The 23873-nt window shown below is 39.1% G+C and overlaps 2 protein-coding genes across 9 annotated transcripts in view; one reads left to right on the top strand and one right to left on the bottom strand.

The window, feature by feature from the left end:
• LOC121651135 (serine/threonine-protein kinase WNK2-like) overlaps window positions 1–14660 on the bottom strand; it is a 46443-nt gene extending 31783 nt beyond the window's left edge. For all 3 annotated transcript variants that reach the window (XM_042003050.1, XM_042003051.1, XM_042003053.1), the window contains exons 1-2: window positions 13946–14660; window positions 12788–13589 (exon numbers count right to left, since the gene is read on the bottom strand). In XM_042003050.1, the coding sequence (XP_041858984.1) occupies window positions 12788–13411 (624 nt within the window). In that variant the 5' untranslated portion in view covers window positions 13412–13589; window positions 13946–14660. The remainder of the gene's footprint in view (window positions 1–12787; window positions 13590–13945) is intronic.
• Window positions 14661–14773: 113 nt separating this feature from the next.
• On the top strand, window positions 14774–23811 carry LOC121652404 (ninjurin-1-like). Of its 6 annotated transcripts, none has more exons than XM_042005182.1 (5): window positions 14774–15000; window positions 19714–19951; window positions 20457–20468; window positions 21951–22109; window positions 22374–23811. In XM_042005182.1, exons 1-4 carry the CDS (start codon window positions 14959–14961, stop codon window positions 22091–22093), a joined length of 435 nt encoding a protein of 144 aa, XP_041861116.1. In that variant the 5' UTR covers window positions 14774–14958; the 3' UTR covers window positions 22094–22109; window positions 22374–23811. The 6 variants fall into 6 exon arrangements, with proteins under 6 accessions (XP_041861116.1, XP_041861117.1, XP_041861121.1 ...); XM_042005184.1 differs by having other exon boundaries at window positions 14956–15000; window positions 19694–19951; XM_042005185.1 differs by lacking the exon at window positions 14774–15000 and adding an exon at window positions 16093–16120.
• The last annotated feature ends 62 nt before the right edge of the window (window positions 23812–23873 follow it).

Raw genomic sequence — 23873 nt, 5'->3', positions numbered from 1 at the left:
AAAAGGCTCAGCTTACAACACCAGTGTGTAGCTGCCCAGGCAAGGTTAAACAAACAAACAAAAAAACACAAAACATACTGAGCAGTAAGGACAGAAAAATGGATTGGAACATTAGCAGGAAGCAATCCTTAAAGCTATGCTCCACACTGCTGCCACCCACTACATCTGTGTGCTTAGCTCTATTAGAGCCACTGCCCTGGTAGCTCATACAGCAACACAGATTGAGACGCAACAGTGGACCCATGAAAGCAGCCGAGGGACTAGGTAACAGATTAAAATATTTGTCCTGGGAACCTTTCAGGATAATAGATGATGTAACTGCAAAACTGTGAGCTGTGACTCTCGTCACATGTCATGACGCTATCTATCCTATGGAATGCACAGCATGCACATTAGATGGTATCAGACAGATGGTATCACTCCAGTTGCTTAAAAATCCCATTAAAGCAGACTACCGAGCAAGTATTCTGTGAAGCACTGACTCAAATCTGGACATTTTTAATTTGTAAATATAACTTCTAAGATAAAGAAACAGTTTAATGTAGCTTAAAAAGTAAACAAACACTAGAAAAGTTTGTGAGCCTTAAAACTATGTGTTTCTTGCTCACACCGATCTTAATTATGTGCATTCCCAAACCTGAAACGGCTCTGAAGTGCCCGTGGGCTGAGACAACACAGTTCATACCTTTTGGTCTCCAGCCCAGCAAACCGTTTGTTTCCATTACAAATAAAGTTTTTGGTGGAAAGGAAAGCAAACACAGGGAGACACACTCAAGACAAGAGAGAAAGTGACGAAAAACAGTGTACTAGTAAGACATCAACAATAAACATCAAATTGTAAAATTGAACTTAACTTCTGGAAAGAGTTTAAAAGAAAAATAGGATGACAGACTGAAGCAGAATTAGCTTCATTGTTGCCAACAGTAAGTAATAACTGATTAATGACTGAGCAATGACTGGCTAAATTCTACCCTAAAACAGAAAAAAGCATCCAGTACAAACAGTGATCCATCATCTTTATTCTGCAAAAGCCAATGTGGTTTGTTTTTTGTCAAGAAAAGTTTATATTGATGAGCAGACGTGAGACAGAGCTTTTTTTCCCCCTTCTACAATTCCTGTTTTAAATTAATGGAAAATAGCAAAAATTTGATCTTAATTAGTCATAAAGTAGCAGGCCCACAATGTACAGTGGGCCAAACAGATGACCCAGACATACAAAGAATAAAACATTTTGCATATTGTCACATATCCCTGCATCCTCCTTCAATATCCTTCCTGATGGCATCCTCCTTAAAAGACTAGCTAATTGTATCGGACTAGCCCATCATATGTTTAAGGATGGAATTTAAATGTTGTAGCTCTACATAAAAAAAAACAGGCAAACTGCTTGTCCAACTGGGAAAACGGAACTAGGTAGATCCAGAACTAGTTAGACTGAATATAGTTTCCCACCTGGCTTGGGAAAACCTCATTTCTTCCCAGGAGAGCAGAAGAAAGTAGCCAGGAGAGACCCCTTCTATGTCTGGGCAACTGCAGCCCTCACAATCCAGATAAGATGTGGAAATGAAAAATACAAATACATACAAAAGTGCTACTAAAGTGATGTACAAGGAGCCAAAGGCACACTAATACAAAAGAAATTGGGTTTATTCTTTGAAGCTTTAAGGATTTAATTTTTTTCTTCCCTGTTTTTGAAAGGAGAGACCTAATAATCGACTGAAAACGTAAATTTGATCAAGCTAAAAAGTTGGATTGCTCCCTACCCTCACAGAGGCCCTGAAGAACACACCTCAGACTTTTTTGTTTTTTTCTCCTCCAATACATAAACAGATCAGTGAACTAGTGAGATCCACATTCAAGGAACCAAAAGGGATCAGTTCAACAAGTTTATGAAGCAATTCTAGCTGGGTCAGCTAAGCTACAAGCTCAGTAGGATTGGTCCTTCTCCACAATTTTGTGTTCCTAAACATAATTTTCTGCTTTCACTAATGACCTCGACCTTCATTGATCCTTTGTTAACGAGGAGCAGCTTAGTAAAATTTGGATTTGGTAACAAAAGTGTGAAAGAGATTTGTGCTCAAACTTGTCAACAATTTCTACTATTAAATAAAGAAGTACACTTCGTGTACGCACTGTGTTAGGTTAAGAAGATTAAGAAAATATTTCCCCTTTGGATGTACAGTATTTACAATATAAACTAACACCACACTAATGCATAAACCGAAATACTCAGAAAACACTGAGAAAAATGGCCTGAGTAGAACTCTGCAATGAAAAGCTCAGGTTCATTCACACACACACACACACACACACAAAGTGATGCTTTATTGATCCATTTACTGGAGGTCAGAGTGCTACAGAACATCACTCCTGCAGCTATGCCTTACTCAGCTTTAGACAGGTTAACAATGAGGATTTCTGGATTCATGGGTAATGACCCTCCTTGCCAGGTTGGAGGGATGATAATTCACTAGGCCACATCATGCACCAGATGTATTTTGCTGTGCTTCTACTGCAGTCACAAAAGCTGGTGCAGGGTGAGCCATGAGCCAGCATGTCGGCAAAGGATGAATTGTGTCCCTTTGGTCAATACTGCAGGAGGGTTTGACCAGCAGCTGTCTCAGTTGCTATTCTATCTGTTCCTGTATTACAGCTCTGTCATATAGCCACTGCATTCCCAAGCTGCACTCAGGGATGGCAGAGTGTCAAATCTAAAAAAAATACAGGTGAAGTGTCTGAAAAGCTTTAGGGGGAGGAAAAATGTACTTCAGTGATTGGTAAAGATGAAGCCAAAAATCATAGTAATACCATCCAAGATTATAAGACATGGAAAATGGGTTTTAACAGACAGTAGGACCAAATAACTTCTTCACTTATTGGGTAGGAAAGAACTGAGCCAAGAAAACAAGAGAAAAAAATAAGGAAAATCTTTGAGAAACAATGCACGTCAGAAACTTTCAACACAGACTGAAAATGACTACATTATTCTGCTGCTGTAGCAGTAAGGAGAATAAATTGTAAATGAATCACAAAAAACTAGATTTTTAAGGACATCACGATTTCTTTGTAGTCTGTGATTTAAATAGAAGATATGTTACTTATTTTTTCTAAGCTTATCTGGATATGTCAAGTCATGCAACTTGGGCCAGTTTTGGGAATTAGCTGTTTTGAGTAAGATTAATGACTTAGCAAATAAAACAGTTTAAAAAAAAACTGGCATTAAAATACATCTTATGCATGTACAAAAATTCTGAAAATCTGAACAAAAAGAAAACCGAAGTCATTTAATGGAAACTACTCGTCGCTACCGGACGTTAGCGTTTTGGGGCCAGTGACTTCCTTTGGCAGTCCACGAGTTAAAAGTCTTGGGGTGATTATTAATAGCACTTTTAAACTTGATAAGCATCTTGGCTCAGTGGTCAAAAGTGTCATTTTCTACTTGAGAATGCTTGGTAAGGTTAAGCCCTACCTGCCAAGAAATGACCTTGAGAAAGCAGTTCTTTGCTGATTATGACCTGATTGGACTATTGTAATTCCCTTTACTGTGGTCTTGGCCAGTCGTCTCTTCATCAACTCTTCATCAGCTGCTCGTGTGCTGACTGGGAGGAGATGATGCGATCACATCGCCCCCACCATTGCTGATTTACATTGGCACTCTGTCAGTTTTAGGATCCAGTTCCAATTTTTATTACTTGTTTTTAAAGCATTAAATGGCATGGCCCCTTCATATTTGTCTGAGTTAGGTAATCACCACGTTCCAGTCAGAGCTATGAAATCTTCCATCAAGATGCTCCTGGAGGTTCCCTATTCCTATTCCAGAAACCTTTACATAAGTAAAAGAGCATTGTTGGTGTCTGCCCCCAAAATTGTGGAACGGTCTGCCTCTGCTCAGTAACTTTCTGATTTTAAAGCCTTGCGCAAACACATTTCTTCGCACAAGCCTTTAAACATAGCCGAGTTTGATATTGTTGTCTTTTAATGGTTTTATTTACTTTATTGTTCTTCATGTTTTATTGTTCGGCACTTTGAGCAACCAAGGTTGTTGTAAATGTGCTTTAAAATGTGCTTTAAATGAACTTCAACATGTATTCTAACATCAACACAAGCAGTGCATTGTGTTTTCAGCCTTATATGGAGTTATTTTTATTCATATATTTTTAAAGCATTTAGGCTGTAGTATTAGCCCGTCTGTTCAGTCGAACATGAAGCAGGACAGCTGGTGGCGACATCCAAAGCACACACTCATCCATAGACATCAAACATCCATGCTTAACGGTAACAAACACACTCAGACCCATTGTAAAAATAATAGGGTAGCTAATAAAAACCACAAATAGCTGTGGTGCTATAATACCCACAGCAGCAGTTTTACCCATCTACTCTTAAACTGAAACAAATATTCACAAATTCTCAAGGTCCATGTAAAAATGCTTGAACCCTTATGAAATCAGCGTGGACCTCGTGAGGGTGGTCAGGCTGATTTTTTAGAAGACTAATAAAAGGGCGTAGCCGAGATAAAGCATAAAAGAGTAGTGTACTGAGCAGAAATGTCCTGACTTGAACTGTGTGGCCTGGCCAACCTCTCTTCTGCCAACCCCCCCCCAACACTGCAGTGTGGGAGAAGAGAAACTGAGAGACAGCCTTGATTCACCACAATACCCCAACACAGACCAAACACCACACAGACAAACACAAGCAGTTGTGTTTCTGTATGGAGTATTTAAATACATCTTTCTTAAATGTTGTGGTACGTTTACTAAAATAGGTCTACAAATAAAATGCACCCATGTGTTGAATGGGCAATAATTATTTCAAGATTTCTGTAGGAAATGACCATAACCCATGTGATTTACATGTACCAGAAAGTAGTTATTACAATGGCTACTGAAGGCTACAATACAATCATAAAAAATGTTAACAATGGCTTTTTGTGGAGCAGCCTGCACTTTAACACCACGCCCCTCCCTTCATTGTATTACTTTGCTTAATGTTTTCATATTTTTAAAGTGATAGTGTTGTGTTGTCGTCGTTCTCACTTATAATAAAAAAAGGAAAAGACAACACAGTAAATGTGGTGAAACAGAAGGATTGTACCATTTGTCTGACTTCTGTGACATCAAAGTTGGGTGGAATGCGACATGACCATTAAGACTGAGGTCGCTTCCCCACAGATCAGATACCACATACGAAAGTGGCCTGGGTTGGATTTAAAAATCGGATTTGCACCTTTCAGACTGTCGTCAAAATTTCAATATGAGTCACATATAGGCAAAAAAATCGGAATTGAGCTGCCGTGTAAACGGTACAGGTACCGTTTAATCAGCTGAGGAGAGAGTGTATAGGCACAATCTGGTGGTGATTAAGCAAGCTTAAAAATGAATGAGGCCAGTTAGTTTAAATTTTTAAAACAAAAAAAGCAAATCAGAGTTTGTTCTCCCAACATCCACACCTCAGCATTATCCAGTAGGAAGGTGCCTCATTGCCAATTTGTGCAACTGCAGTTTCTTTTATTACTGTGGCTCAGACATGCACCTCAGACAGACCTGCAGCAGCAAGTCAGCAGACTAAATCTTCCCAGGACTTCAGACTACAGAGTAGATGCAAACAACCACCTTATGTCCCTGGAGCGGGAGTTTAGTTAATGCATAACAAAAATGTGATAACCAGTTCACCAGACACTTTGGTGTCACTTGGCAAGTTGTGTACCTCCTTATTTTAAAACCTGTTGTATGCTGCACAAGTGGACGGGAGTGTGTGCAAGCAGCATCGTCTCATTAGGGATTTATATGACTCACTGTAGCCAAAAAGATACAAATTATTGCAAATGTATAAAAACCTAATACCATTTTAATTATAACATAAGTTCAGCTTGTGTTAAAATGGTAGTGTGTGAATGATGAGCTTCTTGTAGAACTCGTTTTCATGCCATTCTTGAAGTGTAGCAGTGTCAGTTTACTCAGTGGCAACAGCCACTGTTCAGTACAAAGAATACAGCGAGTGGTGCATGAACCACGCACCCATAGCACTGAGCTCACCTTGCATGCAAAGACGCTGCTGTCGCTCAAGTATGTCATATGATTTCCAATTACCATATCTTACCCCATAAATAGAAATGGATAAGAACAATCCTGCAAATTTGTGTTTTAAATGGCAATTTACTGGTTTATTTATATATATATATATATATATATATATATATATATATATATATATATATATATATATATATATATATATATATATATATATATATATATATATATATATATATATATATAATTTAGTGGATCACTTATAATGTACATTAACATTGTTTGCATTAGGTTTTCAGCTTTTTTTTTGACAATACAAGCACGAGGTGATAGTGTCTAAAATGTAGGCCCTCTGAATGGTTAAAAAAATTCACTTCTGTAAAATGTGGCATACATTAAGGACATGGTAAAAAGGGGAATGTTATGTTTGTTTAAAAATAAAAAAAGAGTGTGTTATATGGATTTTTAACACTTTGCTTCTGGTTCTATTTTCTAAGGGCTTTTATACCTCTTTTAAGCTTCTATCTTTACACACAGTGAACTTGAATAGTTCTTGAAATCAATGCGCCTTTGTACTACTAACAGAATTATTTTAAATTTAAACACCTAAAGATTTACAATCTTACTGAACATGATTCATATAAACATCCATTCCACAAAATGTAATAAAAAAAATTCGGACATGTTATGGAAGCAAAGCACTCATTACATAAACAGCTCAATGACTCAGAGGTCAAGTAGAAAGTATTAAAAGTAGCCTTTGTTTTCACCCCACAAACACTAAGCTGGAGGCCTGAACAGGATACAAAAAATTCCAGGTTTGTTCATAAAAAAAAAAAAAAAAAAAAACCTCTTAATTTTCCAAAAGGGATTACTCCTAATGAGCAATGCTGACACCTTTTACAGCAAGGCGATGGAACAGGAAGGTCAATGGCCACTTGGCCAAATGTTCTACTGTAAAGTGTTACTGGAAGTTGCTCCTGAATCCAGGTAAGATCGGTAAAGATGGTGCTGTAGCCATCTGTCAAATGTTCAGGTAAAACAAGTTACCTTTTTAGCCTCAAGATATTAACTTTTGGTTTAGCATGTGTCACCTTTAATAAATGTATGACCACTGTGATATTTAAGGCAAAAAGAGGAGGGCACAAGGTCAGTGGGCAAACTACAAAAATATTTATGGTATTCTATGCTAAAAAATGTTTGATCCAAACAGTAATGTAAACGTGGAACAGCACATCAGCTGAGACCATGTCTACACAAAAACCTTTCCATGAAAAACCCCAGATCCCCCCCCCCCCCCCCCTTTTTTTTTTTTATTTTTTTTTTTAAAGTTGCCATGCAGACTGAAAATGCAAATAGGACTGGAAATGATGTAGTGTGAATGCCAGGCCTGTTATGGGTGGTTAAACTTTGCAACAACATCCTCATCAGGCCAGATCACATTACAACCACTTGTACAGAGGCGTATTGGTTATCTAGCGCAGCCCTTTTCAAACTGCGGATAATTTCAGGGGGTTGCAAGATTGTGCCGACAGCATAAATGTTACACAAAAAAAGCAGGCTTTGCTTTAAGAGACCAAAACAACTTTGAAAGATTCAGTTGCACAAACAGAACACAGAGTTCCACTTTTGTTGTTTTGTCATGTCGTTTGTGGACGTGAACAGGACCCGAGTGCGCAAATACGTCACCAAAAGGCTTTAGCTAGTGTTTACAGGGACAGGATTCACCTTGCATTTTCAGACAAGTGAGCGGAGCCATTTTTAATCACACAAACGCATGTTTGAGTTTGACAGTGTATCTCTCAGTTTCCATGGCACTGAAAACAGGCTTTAGAGAGTTTTTTTCAACTTTGATATTTCAGTCACATCCTGGGAGGGGAGGGGTGGTCTCCGTTATTGGTCATCTTCTACAGATTGTGCACATTCATGAGAAGGCACACCCATCTTCACTGCTCAGTGTGGGGCGGAAGACACCATGGTGGACACCACAAAGTTTTCAGTGTCAACATGTCACACAGCCAAAGAAGCATTTCTTGTAAGGGAAAGCTACATTTGTTCAAATTCCCCAAAGGAAACAACGCTAGACAGCAGTAGATGAAGTAGATGAAGCGGTCTTTAATGTTGACACCCCTTTGCCCCTAGCAGAGCCGAGTGTAACAGGGTTGCTGAGTTTCTGACCGAGGCTGATCTGAGGGCCTATGGAGAGGATCAGTATAAAGGGGTTTGTGAATTATGCTGGATTGATTCCTGCCCTTGTGGACTAACATGGTAAAATAAATTAGCCTGAAATGAACATAACAGAGCCACTTTAACAACCAGAAAAAGAAGCATATCAGGTGGTTGTTGTATGGATGCTTGTAGCATAAAAACAATGCTGATCTCCACTGTGCTGAAGCAAACAGAATGGATCACCTGCATCATTTGGAGAATTCAATTAATTTAATGATTAAAACACACAACACCGACAAATTAATGCTAGCCTTTAAAAAACACATCCGGATCATTATGGGAAAATTAAATGTGATTCGAAGTAGCCAATTTTTAGCTCCCCTGTAATTCAAACCCTGGGTAAAGCCACAGATATATAAATCAGAAACTGTGAGAAGACAATTAAGAATACAATCTACAGTATATAAAAGTAATCATGTGATCTACCAACCAAATGTGGTGGGAGAACTGACTTAGATTATGGTTCAAAATTCTACTGTACTGGTCATATCTTTTCATGCGATTGTCCATCTCCATGTCTACATTCTGACTCCAGCTTAAGGGGTTATCAGATTTTAAAACATGGATGTCTTTTCATCTTTCTATTTAAGACAATGTGGGACAACAATCATGTAAAATAATCAGTCAAGTCATTTTCCCTATGAAAGATGCATTTTCAATAAACTAAATTTTTACTATGGAAACATTTTTGGGGTTGAAATACACAGCTAGTTACTGACATTACTTTTTCCTTTCTGTCTTAAAAATGTACAGGTGACAGTTTTTTTTTCCCAGCCTGCACAAAAAAGAATTAAAGTTGACCTGTATTAGCCCTAGATTTTAATTACCTAACCACTTTCCACTAAGGCAACCGGTTTGTCCCTCTTTCCTGAGGCTCTTTAGCTGGCAGGGTGACACAGGAACTCAGGCACACCTGATGATGGGGACACTGAGATGGCAATAATAGCTACAGTCACTGAGTCGGGCTGGAACCAATGAACCATTTTGGTATCCCAACTTTGTTTTACCTTTTTCTATGTGAGCAGCCATGGAGAGGTTGTAGGTGTTAGTACAACAGATTTTAATTAAAGCCCTTTAGAATCAAATAACATGGCTCAATTTAATCTATGACTACAGCAGAATTCATTGTTTGGAATCAAGATGTTGACCTAGTGACTTAAGGTCATCAGGTGGGTTTGCTTGAGAGCACCACAATCTTCAGAAAAGACAAACATCAAGTACAGCTAGCTCTGTATTCACATATAAAACCAGATTTAATCTACAGAACAACAAGCTCACTGCCAAATACCACAGCGAAGTATGCAAAGACTCAGAGGAAAAGTGCCTGCAAAAGTGCACACAGCATTCAATATCAAGATAAAAAAAAAGTCTATTTAGAGTTACAGCTAGCAGAAACAACAGGTTTCTAAAGTTTAAAATAAAAATGGCCATGATTAAACACAGAAAAAGAAGACAATCAACCAGAAACACAAGAAGTGTTTCTTTACAACAATGAAAAAATCTGGCATCTCTCTCAGATTAACATCATTGCCTGAGCCAGGGCCATCTGTGTTATGCCAGAAGTCTGGCACAGAAACAGAGATGTGGGGGAGATGAGCATAGAAGGAGGGATAGAGTTTGAAAGAGAGAGAAGGAGAGGGGAAAAAAAAATTGAGACTAGGTTAAGATTTCTAGGCAGTAAAGTCATGTGACCATGAGAAGGATGGAAAACAGTTGGAAAAATTACAGGGTCCAATGCCACATCTCCCAATCTACCACAGATAACTCATCTGTGACCCATTTTTCAACAGTTTTCTGGACAGTGCTAAACTAGTATTATCTGCATGCAAAACCTGAGGGTAAACATGCAGAACAGGAATGAAGTCCTCTTGGATGACCTCCTAGATTTGTTGATACCTGTGCTTGAAAATGCTGTTGAATGTCTCCAAGATCAAGAGAGATTGTAGCCAGCGTGGGTTGTTTCTGGCTCAAACAACCAGCCCGAATGGTGACTTAAAATAACACTAAGTGTTTTTCCTCCGATAGCAGGGAGACAGACAACACAAAGCATCCTGATAAATACAGCTGGAACAACTCTTTTTACATTACATCTCTCATTAAAATATAGCAATTCATTTACTGTGCTGCAGCATGCTGGACAATCTTCTTATAGCTACACAGATTTAAGAGTAGTTCAATGTACCCACTTGCACAATAAACAGCTTTAAATACAGTCTGAAACAACTTGACACTAATACCCTATTTAGACAAACAAAGTAGGGTCTATGTTGGTCAAGCTCCTATTTCTACCCTCTTCTAGAACCGAGGTAGACACAGCCCTGTTGTGGTGGTCTAGCAGACCTTTTCAGAAACTCCTAATTATGTGTATTTACAATAGTAATCAGAATATCAGAAAAACAAGCAAGAGAAAGGGGCAACAAGAAACAACAGAGATGCAGAAGAGGAGGGGTGTAGCGAGATGTTGGGGGGATAAAATTCCAACTTATTTTCTCTATAGTTTAAAAAAAAAATAATTCTCATCTAAATACATTGCTATAAATCAGGGCTTATTCAATTCGGTCCCACGAGGGCTGCAGTCCTGCAGGTTTTCTATGTTTTCCTGCTCCAACATGCCAGACTCAAATTAATGAGTCATTGTGCAGAACTTCATATGCTTTTTGGATCCATTTGAGCCAGGTGTGTTGGAGAAGGAAAACATGAAAACCTGCAGGATTGCAGGCCTTGTAGGACTGAATTAAATAACCCTACCCTGCTATAAATCTTACTGAATGGCAATAAGCAAATTTTAGAAAATCTAGAAGACCATCAAGATCATCATAGTTTAAACATACAAAAGATTAATGAATCAGAAGCGCCTATGAGTAAGTGATTTTGGCATTAGGTAAATAAATAAAAAAAACTCTCAATGAAGAGGTCAAATCTATTTAGCAAAGTGGACTAAAGAGCAAATGACCAAAACTGATGAGCTCTACACTATGATTTTCTAATTTAAGACAATTAAACTTAACTAAAATTTACACTGAATATGAGAGATGACAAACAGATTTAAACATTTAAGTTGATGATCATACAAATTAATGTGATAAAAATGTTTTTTTCTTTATATTACATTATTTCTTGTAGCACACCTTTTTGTAACAAAATTGAAATCACCCTTTCATTTAAAAAAGAATTACCCACAACACTAATGGTTCTTAGCTTAGCATCTCAAATGATAAACACCAATAGCTGCTTATTTAAAAACAACTTAATTTTAAAGGTTAAGCACCCACGTAAACAGCTGGTGCTATTATACAAGAGCTACACATAAATAAAAATTATTCTAATGACCATGTGAAATGGCTGATATGAACTAAAATACCAATAATCAAGCAGTTAAGTATAAAATGTGACAAGTTGGTTACATTATTTATAGCTAGGTGGTCACACACTATCTAATGTCCTTAAGGAAATATAAAATACAGTAAATTGCTTTCATTTACATGTTCTACTGTCTACTGAGCAACTGTCCTCTTTGAGTCACAAGTCAGGTTTCTTTAAATCATGACCTTTCCAGTCATGATATACATCACTCTTTTGCAATGCTGCATTTATACATAACAAGTTTAGTTGTTTTCAGTGCAACAATTTGCATTCTTTAGTCTTACAAGTTACTGATGCTGTATGCCGTCAGTTCCCCAGGCAAAGTATAGAGGCCACTGACAGCCACACGATTCCCAGCAGGCTACAGCACATTTCAGCTGCTTCCTGTCTCTCTACCTCCTGTTGCACAGAGGGCGGGATGCAGGGAGTAGCACCACTCATGATTTTACAGACAAACTACTGGGAGAGAGTGCACATGTACTTCTGCACTGTCCAGTCAAATAACTGCTGAGTGCCATTACAGCTGTCAGCTGACCAAATTGTTACATAGAACATCAAGGTTGGTGAAACATAACTACTGAAAATCAATCCTTAACAACTGCATTTCGTGGAAAGATAACATGCAATACTGGTTTACTTTCTTGAAGGGGTCAGTCATGCTTACTACAGTCTCCATTAAGCCTCCTGGGAGACAAAGGGAGGGAGAGAGAGAGATAATCCCTGCTGCAGTCTCCAAAGGACGGAAATAATTAGTTAATACCTTTGCACAGTCTTAGGCTTGTGATTTCCCCGTCTGTATAATGCAAGAAACCAGATTTTTCATGTACATTTGCGAAACTGTAGATTACTGTATGTCAATGGTGACGAATGCATTCACATTAATCACTTTTCCTGTGTAAACTATTTAAAAGTAGAGTAAACCCATTCGATTTTTTGATGTGTTGTCTTTCGTTGATAAACACTCAGTTTATGAGTATTTATTGGAGAACTTAAGAATGTGAAATTAGTTATACACTTACAAAAAACAGCTTGCATGTCCTTACTTTTCAATAACATTATTAATATTTACAAAAATAACTTTTTTAGGAATTTATAGAACCGATAGAGCTGCTTTGTTCACTGTGATACAAAATGCTTATGAATGTGGTACACAGTTTAATTACCTGTAGCTCACACCAGGCAACCTCCACCCAGGTCTCAGTATCCAGGCCTTTGTAGACTGTTTTAAAGGACCCTCTCCCCAGCTCGATGTCAAACTTAAGGAACCTTCCTCCGGGAGATGTAGAGACTGCTTTCATCTCCGCCTCCTCTTCAGTCTCCTCACTCGCAGCCTTAATGGCAACTTTACCACCATCACTGCAAGTAACATTCAGCGCATTTCCACCCCTTTCCTTGTCCTCATCAGTACTGGCACTCTCTGTTGTACTGTCTTTATGTCCACCTTGACTTTCAGTGCTGGAACTCTCTTGGATCCCAGAACTAGTTCCTCGTGTCCTGTCCACTATTGTTCGCAAGTTTATATTTAGGATTTTACTCCTGTTTTCACTTTCAGGCGTTTCAAGGGCCTGCTCATCTGTATCTGAAAACCACAGGCTTCTCCGGATGAATCTCTGATTCCTCTGATAACTGGAGGAAGGGTATGCACTGGGGTCACTTCCACCTCGCACTACAGAGTCCACAAGATTAACATGTCCATCACCAATGGCCAGTTCACATTGAGAATTGGGTACAGATGTATAATTGGGCTCTTGGTGGGCCCCGGAATCTGAATTAGCCTCCGGCTCCATGGTGATTCAAAAGTTCAGTCACTTTGGTTTCCAGGTCATTCGTGCCATGGCTTCACTTGCCAAATACAGATTTATGGATGAATACCTGCAGCGCCCACCCGGTGACGCAGTTTGCCAGCAGAGGCCTTTATCAGCACAGGGATGGATGACATGGGCGAGATTTCATCAGATATAAGAGCTGCAAAAGAAGCGTAGCCAGTTAGTCAAACAAAAATCCAACGATTTCTAATGCGTCAAAGCATAGCTGTATGCATCTGCTGTTGTTAAGTACTCTAATAATTGCAGAGACAAAGTTAGTTGGTCTGAATAAAAGCGGGATGATGAAAGGACAAGCCCATGAGTTGAAAATAATCAATATATTGTTTGCAGAAGCCATCGTCGTTCAGGTGAACGAGAAACTAGCAAGCTGGTTGTGGCGACACAACTTAAGTTTAAACATACTAATGTTTGCTAGCGATAAATGACACTAAGTATACAATGCTGATAAAACCCCAAAATAACAGTTACACCAAACATAAATGAGACTCGACTTACCTTGTTCTTAAAGAACAGACAATTGAACAAAACCACCCAGGCTAAACTCACGCTAGCGATACACAGCAGGGGCGATCCTGTCAGGTCCAGAACTGAAAAATTCTTGCTAACGTTAGCCGACTGTCAACGACAAAAAGCTGGACTTTAAAAAACGCCCTATTCGAATATTATCCCCATTTCCTCGCAGAGGAGCAACTACAGCCACCGCAAACAAATTCAGCCTCAGCTTCAGCTCTGGTTTTGCTAACTAAAAACAGACCCCATATTAACGGAGGAAAAAATATAAAAAATAACAAATATGTTGTATTTATCTCTAACAAGTCTTCGCATCCCTCTTTCTTTGCAGACCCCAACGCACGTCCCTCCACTGCTTCTTCTTCTTCTTCGTGGCTGCTGGGTGCAAGGCGTGTAGTCAGACACCACAAGGGTCGCTTGAATAGATGGAAATTTTTACTTTCCCTGAGGTCTTCTCGGCAATTAACTTACATGGACAGCTGTTGTCGCTTGTCATCGTCTCTCTCCATTAGGTTGGTATGCCGGTGAGGCACTCAAATGTGTTTCCCATTCAGTTTGCTCGGCTCCACGCCCCTGGTAACGACTGAAGGGCCCGTCCAATCACACGGCGCGCTGGGACACCACAGAGAGCCGACTCATCATATTGTTGCACCGTCCAACAGAGAGATTGACACATATTTCGCATGAAAAAGACAAAGACTGAGCAGGTGAGAGGCAGTTAAAGTAAAATTGCAAAGCAAACGACTCTGCCTCGTGAAAACCTTACATTATCCCATTGCAGAGCCAGCTTACTGTAAAAATATAAATAAATAATAATAATAATAAATAAATAAATCACCGACGTTGTGTCACCATTATAGGACACGTGCGGCTGTTGCTGTTAAATATATATAAATGTGCAGGTCATCGGGTTCCTCTTCCCCGGGCCGCCTTGTGGTTCTGCTTTCTCATAGTTGCAGCCTGCAGCTGAGGAGGTGCTGCAGCTTACTCATGGGAAAATGATAAACAACAGCACCAGCAACAGGGCGAGTGTGGCCGAGGTAAGAGATTTGAAGTGTTTTATTTTCACTAGAGCCAAAAAGTAGTGCCAAATACTGCCATGATTTGCTTAAAGTGTTTAGTTTTAGTTGCACAGCGCACAACTGCAAAATGAAGGATAATACATTTCTGACAAACAAATATTTGCCAATCTTGTTTCTTCCTAACAGATAAACAATGAACAACAGGTAAATATAATAATGCATGAGAGATATAGATACATAAACCAAAAAACTGTGCTAAATAAGGTCTTAGATGCATGAATCAGCAGCTGGGAAATATAGCTAATTATAGCCAATTCAAAGGAGTAGTGATACAGTCAATGTTTTTACAGTAAGAGTAAGCTATTAATGTTGCATTTTTGGGTGGAGTTAGTTTGCGTTCTGTTACCAGTATTTTGTCAAAGTCATTGTTTAATATTAGCCGATTATATTAAACTTAAACTATCCACTACTTACAGTTTTTGTTAAGTCACGACATTTTTTTAATCATTCTCTCATACTCCACATTATTCATATAAAAGGGTGGTTATATGGAGATAAAAGCACAGAAGTGATACTGAACAATTTCATATCCACACAGAAACAAATCAAAAACCACAAAAACAATAAAATAGGGATCTTCATGTCTGCTGCAGCCATGCTGCGTCAGATGACATTCTGGTCCATCTGAGAAGTGAAGTATTGATGGCACCTAAGTGACCTTATAAATAAAGAATGCCCTCTTTTGTTTCCACTTCACTAGCTGGAATGCACACATAAAACACACATACACACTCATGCAGTCTTACTTTTATATAATGTCATCCTGCGTCATACCAGAACTAGTGGGCTGCAGGATAACATAATGCTCAGGCCAATGGTTTTTGTGGTAATTAAAGTTTCCATTTGACAAATAAGAACAATATACAGTAGTTCAAAGCCAGATCAAGGGAATATAAGGGAATGAACCTCACTGTGCCATCTCCACAGTCAAAGTCTTAATAGCACCATTTAATATTATATGTATATGTGTGTAGTTATTGGATGTGTGTGGTTGGATCGGTAAGGAGGAGGAAGGGAGACCCTGGCTGCCAGAGGTACTTCCGTGTGACTGTCAGAGCTCAGCCAACAGATACAAAATGTAATACCCTTCCGCTCGATAAAATGGTAGATTGATCTCATTTACAATGTGTCTCCAACCAGCATGAATCGATAAGAGAGGAATCAATCCATGGTTGTTTTGTGGAATGGGGATCTTATCTGCAGACCTTCCACAGCCTTTTAATATATGGTTCTGTTTTTTACTCTGAAATCTTACATCAGGAAGATTATGTGTAAGATCCGAGTGCAGAGACAGCACATTATTGTGATTTTGTCTCTTTTTTTCTCCAAGTTATATTTTGCAGCGTAATTTTCTGTAGAGCAAAAATGTGTTTAATTCTCTAAGTGCCATCGCTGGATGGACCACATTCTGAAACAGGCATGTTTGCTTTGCTCCGTGTAAGGCTGTAAAACTAAAAGCTCTACAGAGAATCATGGAAATTAGATTTACAGTTGGATCGATCTTCATCTGGAGGATGGCCAGAGTTTGAGGTGAGTGAGAAGAGAGGGCTGCTGATGCAACATGATGGATGGAAAGCAAAGAAGTGCTTATGAGGGAAGGGGGGGAAAGGAAGAGAAAGACCCATTCATCCAGTTACAGAGTTAATTTGGTCTTTCAACAACTAGCTCAATTAACGAAATGATAAATGCAGAATCCTGGAATGTCTTAAGTGCTTCACATTATTGCCGCAAAAAGCCTTCTGCATGTCAGAGACAGAGCTTAGTGGTACAAAGCAATAGCTGCAGCATTGTCTTTCTTTAACTGACATTGGGGTATTTAGCTAAAGGTGCCATAATCTGTGTGACAACGTGGGAAAAGGGGAAGGGTGTAGGATTAGGTGAGCTAGTTGAATGACTTCAATTCTTCTCCTGGGAAGTCAGACAAAACTTTGTGTGGCCCCTGAATGTTGATTTTATTACATTTAAGGCAAGGGTTTAATCTCAAGGAGTTAGAGGCTCCAACATTCACACTACTGTGCAATGCTACTATCTGTGGAGTAGGTGAGTTATTATGTGATTGTAAAGTAGCAGCCTAAATTAACTTATCTACTTTAATGTGATTATCTCTTCAGTTTTCCTTTTGAATGTTCTTTAAAAATCCCAACCCTATTCTTTCTATCTTTCTTTCTCATGCACAGCCTTGGCAACATTAGTGACATCTGATCTGAATCTACAGAAAGCAGGACATGTTAAATATTATTACATGAATCCATCTGTTATTCCATGGTGAGGCACAGCTGAGAGTTCAAACTCATTCAAATAACTTTTTTATCTCTCACTGGACTCCTCCCTTACGTTCATCTCCCTCGCCATCCCTTCCTTCGATGTGTCCTCCCCTGTGCCTGATTTTGATAAGAAATGCAGCATGAATAATTCATCACAGAAAGCGTTGAAACTTAGATCCACAACAGAGCAATCAACTTAACAAGAGCCTGTCTTTTGTTTTACATAACAGTGGTTTTGGATTAGCTCGCTGGCCAATAAGCATTTGTTTCTCTGGGAACAGGAATTAATACAAATATGCAAATGTTTTTTTGATAAAAAATGACGAACGCTTGACTCGGTATCTTTTAAGTTTTTGTTTGCTTAGCTTAGTTATGTGATATTAGTTGATAGTAGAAAAAAACTTGGCCTGACTGATTTGATAAACCTGAAGTCTCAACCCTGAATCCACATGAGAAGGTTGTTATATTGATGGGTGATTAAAAAAATCAGCTGCTGTGTTTCTAGACACAGTGACTCCATATTTCCAACCTGTGATCTCACAACAAGCATTATCTCACTGTAGTCTGTTGACTCAGGGATAAAGCGCTGCCTTTGAAAAGTCTATGTCAGGGTTTGAGAGCAGAATGGCTGAACCCAACACGTCATGACAGAGTTTTATTTGTGGCATTTGTCCCAAATCACAGTCACAAGGTCGCTACGCTACACCGTGCTGCACTGCTGGTATGTAGAGAAACATGTTTTAAAGAGATGTGATGAGTCGTAGCATTAGGCATTTTGGAGGAAGCCAGGTTTGTTGGATATTTTCCGGATGCCTAAACCATGAAGTCAGATTATAAACTCTAAAATAAACTGTACACTGCCAGATGAAGAACTTGGCTAGTCACACATATAATCCATGTCCTAAAAAGCTATTGCTTATTAAGAGAATTAAGCATGGCTTGTCTGGTACTGAAATAAAATGCATCATCATAATTGCTGCAGCATAGCTCCAGTTTTTCTCTAACCCCAACAACCACACCCTCCGCTCAGCTTGTACTTCCCCTCAAACATCAATTTAACCCATGCCAGCTGATTGTTGTGAATATCCTAAAGACACTGTAATTCAACTGTAGCCTGTTCTGTGGCAAATTAGAGGGTGCAGCTCCTCTTTTCTCTTTTCTTGTCTTTGTCGTTGCTGCAGGGGGAAGACAGCTCTTACCAACTCAGTGGGTTGTTTAATCTCTGACAAACTATGTTCTGTACAGCTGCAGGGTCATGTTGTGAGAAAAAAAGGATGGTTTTGGTGCTACGGACAAGGCTGTTGATTATTGTATTTTCAAAGAAAGTGTTAATCTTAGGGCTTTGGCCTTGACACTATTCAGTTTTCAGTGGCAGTGCTTGGGTGTGAGCCAGGCATCACTGAACAGTAGCTGAGTGAATGTTCATTCAGCAGAATTGATCCAAATGAAAATGTATCTTCATTGTTTCAGAAGGGAGAGATTTCTTATTCATCAACAAGCAAACTCTTTCTCCAGCACCAGCTGCTCCCAGTGCATGATTTACTCCATTACAGTTCAGAGTCCACTGGGATAGAGTGGACACACACACATACACACATACACTCACACAAAAATAAGCTAATCATGTGTTAGATAATAGTCACCCACACAAGAATCAATTCAGTGCAAAAGATTTTCTTAAATCTCCTTTTCCAGTACTTACTGATCATTCATAGAGAGTATATGATATTCTAAATGGAGTAGCAACGTAATAAATTATCTGCATTTCCCACATTTTCCTGCCTGCTTAATATATAGCAAAAATAAAATATTAATAAATAAGTGAACTCCATCATAAAAAGAGTTCTGGGTCTTTTTAGGTCCAGATCTGCAGCTAACTCTGTAACTCCTCATGAAGAAACTGGGATGTGACTGAAGGGTCACCACGTCACTTCATACTACAGCATGATTACAGGCGGCGGACAGTCAGTCATCACCACTTTGATTTGTAAAGTCAACAAATTGTGGAAGAGTTGAGTGCAGCCCAGGTTGACGGGTGCAATATGCCCAAAGGTCACAATAACATCTGAAAATTCATGAACTGAATGTGATCATTTGAAACACTTGACACAAACTGCACATGCTGTCTTGTTCAGGATTATTTTTGCAGCTCTAACGTTATCCTTTCAAGGGTCACTCCTCATTAATGGCTGCTTGTGCTAATTATCTCAGAATGGCAAACAGATCCTCACCATCAGTGCACAGGAAGCACAAAATTACTGCTAGTCTCATCAACATTCTGCTTTGGTTAGCTGGGAGAAAGAAAGGGGAAAAAATAGCACAGAGTATGCTTTTTTGTTTATTTCCAGGCATTATCTTCATGCCATAAATATTTTTTTCTGTGCCAGTTACATTCTTCTCTCCCCAGGCCACCCATCCAGATGCTCAGCCCAGTGGACCAGCCCCTCTGAACATGAACCACTATGCCAATAAGAAGAGTGCAGCTGAGAGCATGCTGGATGTGGCTCTGCTGATGGCCAATGCCTCTCAATTAAAGGCCATGCTGGATCAGGGACCAAACATCTCCTTTTACACCCCCACTGTCACCCTAATCAGCATCTCTCTCTGTCTGCAGATCACAGTTGGGGTCCTGCTTATCTTCACAGGTGAGAAAATGAACACAATCTTAGTTCTTCAGATGTGTCTTTTGCTTCATTTACATCTCACTACATTTATATTTAATCCCCTTCACCCTGCCCCTCAGTGAGCTTGATGCCTACTGTTTGCCAGCTCTTGCCCGACAATGAATCAGCCTCACAAACCATCTACTGAAAAACAACCCATTACCAACTGGACTCTTGCTGTAACCATGGTAACAAGGTCAGGGTTCACAAGGTTTTAGTTTGTCAGCACGTATGGGAGTCAATGGAGGGAAGCGGCTTCAATTCTCTGGATTGTACGTGTTAAAACATGTCAATATGTGTCATTGAATGTGTTGGACTCCACAGAATTTACAAATAAATAAATATAAGACTGGCATCTATTCATTCGTCCAGAGATTTTAAGGTTTTCAGCTGTTAACAGTCACACAGCTAGGAAAATGAGGATGAGTAGCAGCACAGATTAAGCTCTCGTTTTTTCTTTTTCTTCTTTTCTTTTTTTTTTTGACAGGGTGGACAACAGGTTGGTGAACTTTAGTCAGGTCAGGCTGAATCACCTCAGCTAAATCAGGATGAGTAAATACATGGAGGCCTATAGTTGTTATCCACATCTGAAAAAACACTACAAGTCCCTCCCCTCTGCATCTGTGAATGTAATAGTCTAGAACTTAATCGTAAAAAAGTATTTTAGTGCAGAACCAAATTAATGTTTTGATAGATTTTTCTTAACACAAAAGAGGTGCAATTTATCATTATTATACTCAGGCTAATAATTCTATTTGCATGTTTTTGATCATCATAGAAAGTTGGTAAACACGCAAGAGTCATCAGCATTCAGTGCCTTTTTCACCTTTCGTTTATCCACTCCCAACAGTCTCCCACCCCCCTTGCCCACACCAGAATATCACAACCCCATCTCTGTCACACTTTTTATCCCTCTTCCTTCACTTTCTTTGATTGTTGTGAACCCCGCTGCCCTCCATCCCCTCATCCTCCCCCCTCTCTTAAACGTGGATGTAGCTCCATCTAATAGAGCCAGTGGTGCGTGATGTGAGTGGCCTACATACCGCTCCCACAACCCCACTCCAGCCCCCACCCAGACAGTTCAGGCATACACACAGCCAGGCAGGGTTCCTGCAACGTTTGTCCTTGGGTAATCGTCTACAAATACACATGTGAACACACACGCACATTCTGTACTGTTACACATACTCCCTTCCAGGAATGTATATTAATCTGAGTGTTATTCATAGGCCAGTCCCTGCGATAATGAAGATGACAACATTGTTATGTCATTGTCACGGTGTCACTTAGTTGTTTTGATGTCCATTTGTTACGATCATGTTCTTTAAAAAGCTCACATGAAATGAAGCTGTGTAATCAAGGTAATACAAGCTTCCCACAATCAGTTTTCATTCATCCTTAATATTGTTCTGGCTGCTTTGAACAAAGCAAACAGCGGATGCTTATTTTTTTTGTCTGTGGGACCTTATTGTATTTACAATATTAACAATTAACACAATTGTGTGTAATAGTGTCACATTTTGCTCTGTTTATGTGTTTCTATATTTTTTGTTTTTTTTTTGTTTGTTTTTTTTGCAAACTCCCTTAAATTTACACCTTGCAGCACATTTAAAATATGTATTTAAAACATAAATCACAAACAAAATGGAAAAAAACAAGCTGCAGCACCTGGAGAGAACCCAGGCATGCACACGAAGAACATGCAGACTCCACACCGAAGGGCTGTTGCTGTAAAGGAGTGATGCTAACCACCACATCTCTGTGCAGCCCAGAATTACTTACGATATTATTTTATAATTATTTACTATATGTGTGTGTGTGTGTGTGTGTGTGTGTGTGTGTGTGTGTGTGTGTGTGTGGTTGACAGTAAAACACAATGAATTGGGTTTAATCCCAAAATAAATTAGATAGCTACTGATTAGACATTTGTTGAGTGCAAGTTTGTTTGTTGTGAAATTGTGTTTCCTGACTTTGTCCACAGTGCAATGGAATGTGAATGATGAGCAAAAACACTGGAGGCTAAACTTGATGGAAAACTTGACCATAAGCCTGGTTTTTATCATAGTGGTGGCCAATGTCTTCATCACAGCCTTTGGAGTTCACAGACCAAACCGTATCAACTGACCTAGAACATACACAGGTATTCTGATATATTACTACTCACATATTGGCATTGATGTGGTACCCTAGTGGAGGGACTGAATGTTATTTTTCTAGAAGATATTTCCTCATTTTGCTGTTTTGAACATTTGGTTAAAAATGATCAACAAAACAAAAATTAGCAGCAGTTGTTTAAATGAGTTAACATCAGTTGACTATGAAGACTAACAGTTTATATGCATCATTGTCATACTCATCACATCATTCAGTGACTCACTGTTCTTTATGGTTCAATTTACTACAGGGGGACCTAAGGACTGGCCTCAAAATCAGCTGCAGCAGATGAAGAACCCTTCCCAGAGCTCAGACCTCAACATCATTAAAGCAGTGTGGGATCATGTGCAGACAACATCTAAAGAAAGGCTTTAAAATGTCCTTCAAGAAGCCTGGAGAATTATTCCTCAAGACTACTCAGAAATTACAAGAAAGCTTGTCTAACAGGGTTCAGAGTGTTTTGAAGAAAAAAGGTTGTCACAGCAAATGATGACTTTTAAGTTTCTTTTAACTTATTTATTTATTTTTACTGTATATAGTAAAGTTCCATTATTTCTTGCACATTTTGATAAATCGCTGCACATATTTTCATTTTCTGGCCATATATAACAAAATAAGGGCTGGCTCTTGACCTTTGCATACCACACATATATTATCTCTCTTCTTCTGCTCTTTTTTTTTTATTCTGTTTAAAAACTTTTTTCTTTCTATCTCATAGTACAGTTTGCTCCTAAAGACCTTCATGTAGTCAGCATGTTTGTCCTCTTCTAACCTGGCCCTCATAATCCCCTACCTGACCCAAAAACACAAGGTGACCTCTCCAGGCTGTCACAGAAGTTTCTACCAGGGAAAAAAAAAAAAATTCCAGCCACTGTTCATTTACTAGAAAATCATTGTCCTGCTCTGCTGCAGGCCCAGTGAGAACACAGAGAACCTGAAAGAAAAAGCAGTGGTGGCAAACAGGTCTGGTGCATTTGTTACTGGTGGACAAACAGGAAAGTGGAGACAACAGCATCAGGCTCATGTGACCTCACACTGTCTGTTTCCTCTGCTGTCCTACAGTGACCCCAAACACCGACCAGACATGTACGCTCGGGCTCACACACAGAACTGAACAGAGGTTGATTTTTTTATTGTACTGATGATGCTTGAGCAGTGTGACATGTCATTTTCCACACGGCTCAGGTTTGATAGGTCCTGACCCACCTCTGCTGATAGATCCGTCCAGCAGGCTTTGTGCCCAAAATTTAATTATAACAATGTTTGATTTGCCATGAATGTCTCTGCAGTGAGCAAAGATGGACTGTGTCTGTGGCTCCTTGCACTGGCAGTGTTTGGTGAGTCAGAGTCAACACAGCTCAGACCCCAACACAACTGCTTATTAAAACAGAAGCCTTAATTAGACTGTGTTTCAGCTATGTCACCGAAACCACAATTAGAGCCTAAGTTAGTGCTCGTTTTATACACTTTAGTATCTCCAAAAGAAGATTATAAAAGGTGTTTGAGCCTGTTTTATATCATTTTCATCTAAATACCACAAAAATATTCATGTGTGTATGAAAATATTTCTGCAATATGACTGTGACATAGCAGTTTTCAGATGACAAAGCAACTTCTTCATTTTTAGCCTTTTCCTCCTCCATAACTATCCCTGGTAACCGTGGAAACAAGTCAGATTGATGATACACACAGCCTCACTCAGAGTTGATCTGAGTGTATATATATATATATATATATATATATATATATA

This window comes from Melanotaenia boesemani, chromosome 13 (assembly GCF_017639745.1).
Source record: "Melanotaenia boesemani isolate fMelBoe1 chromosome 13, fMelBoe1.pri, whole genome shotgun sequence".
Taxonomy (NCBI): domain Eukaryota; kingdom Metazoa; phylum Chordata; class Actinopteri; order Atheriniformes; family Melanotaeniidae; genus Melanotaenia; species Melanotaenia boesemani.
Note: the sequence above shows the minus strand (reverse complement) of the source record. Positions and strands in the feature narration are given on the sequence as shown.

Bases quoted from the DNA above. Each gene is read 5' to 3' on its own strand.
- LOC121652404 (XM_042005182.1), top strand. From the start codon at position 14,959: ATGATAAACAACAGCACCAGCAACAGGGCGAGTGTGGCCGAG. The intron at 15,001-19,713 runs GTAAGAGATTTG...TTCTCTCCCCAG, and splicing joins ACAGGGCGAGTGTGGCCGAG to GCCACCCATCCAGATGCTCA.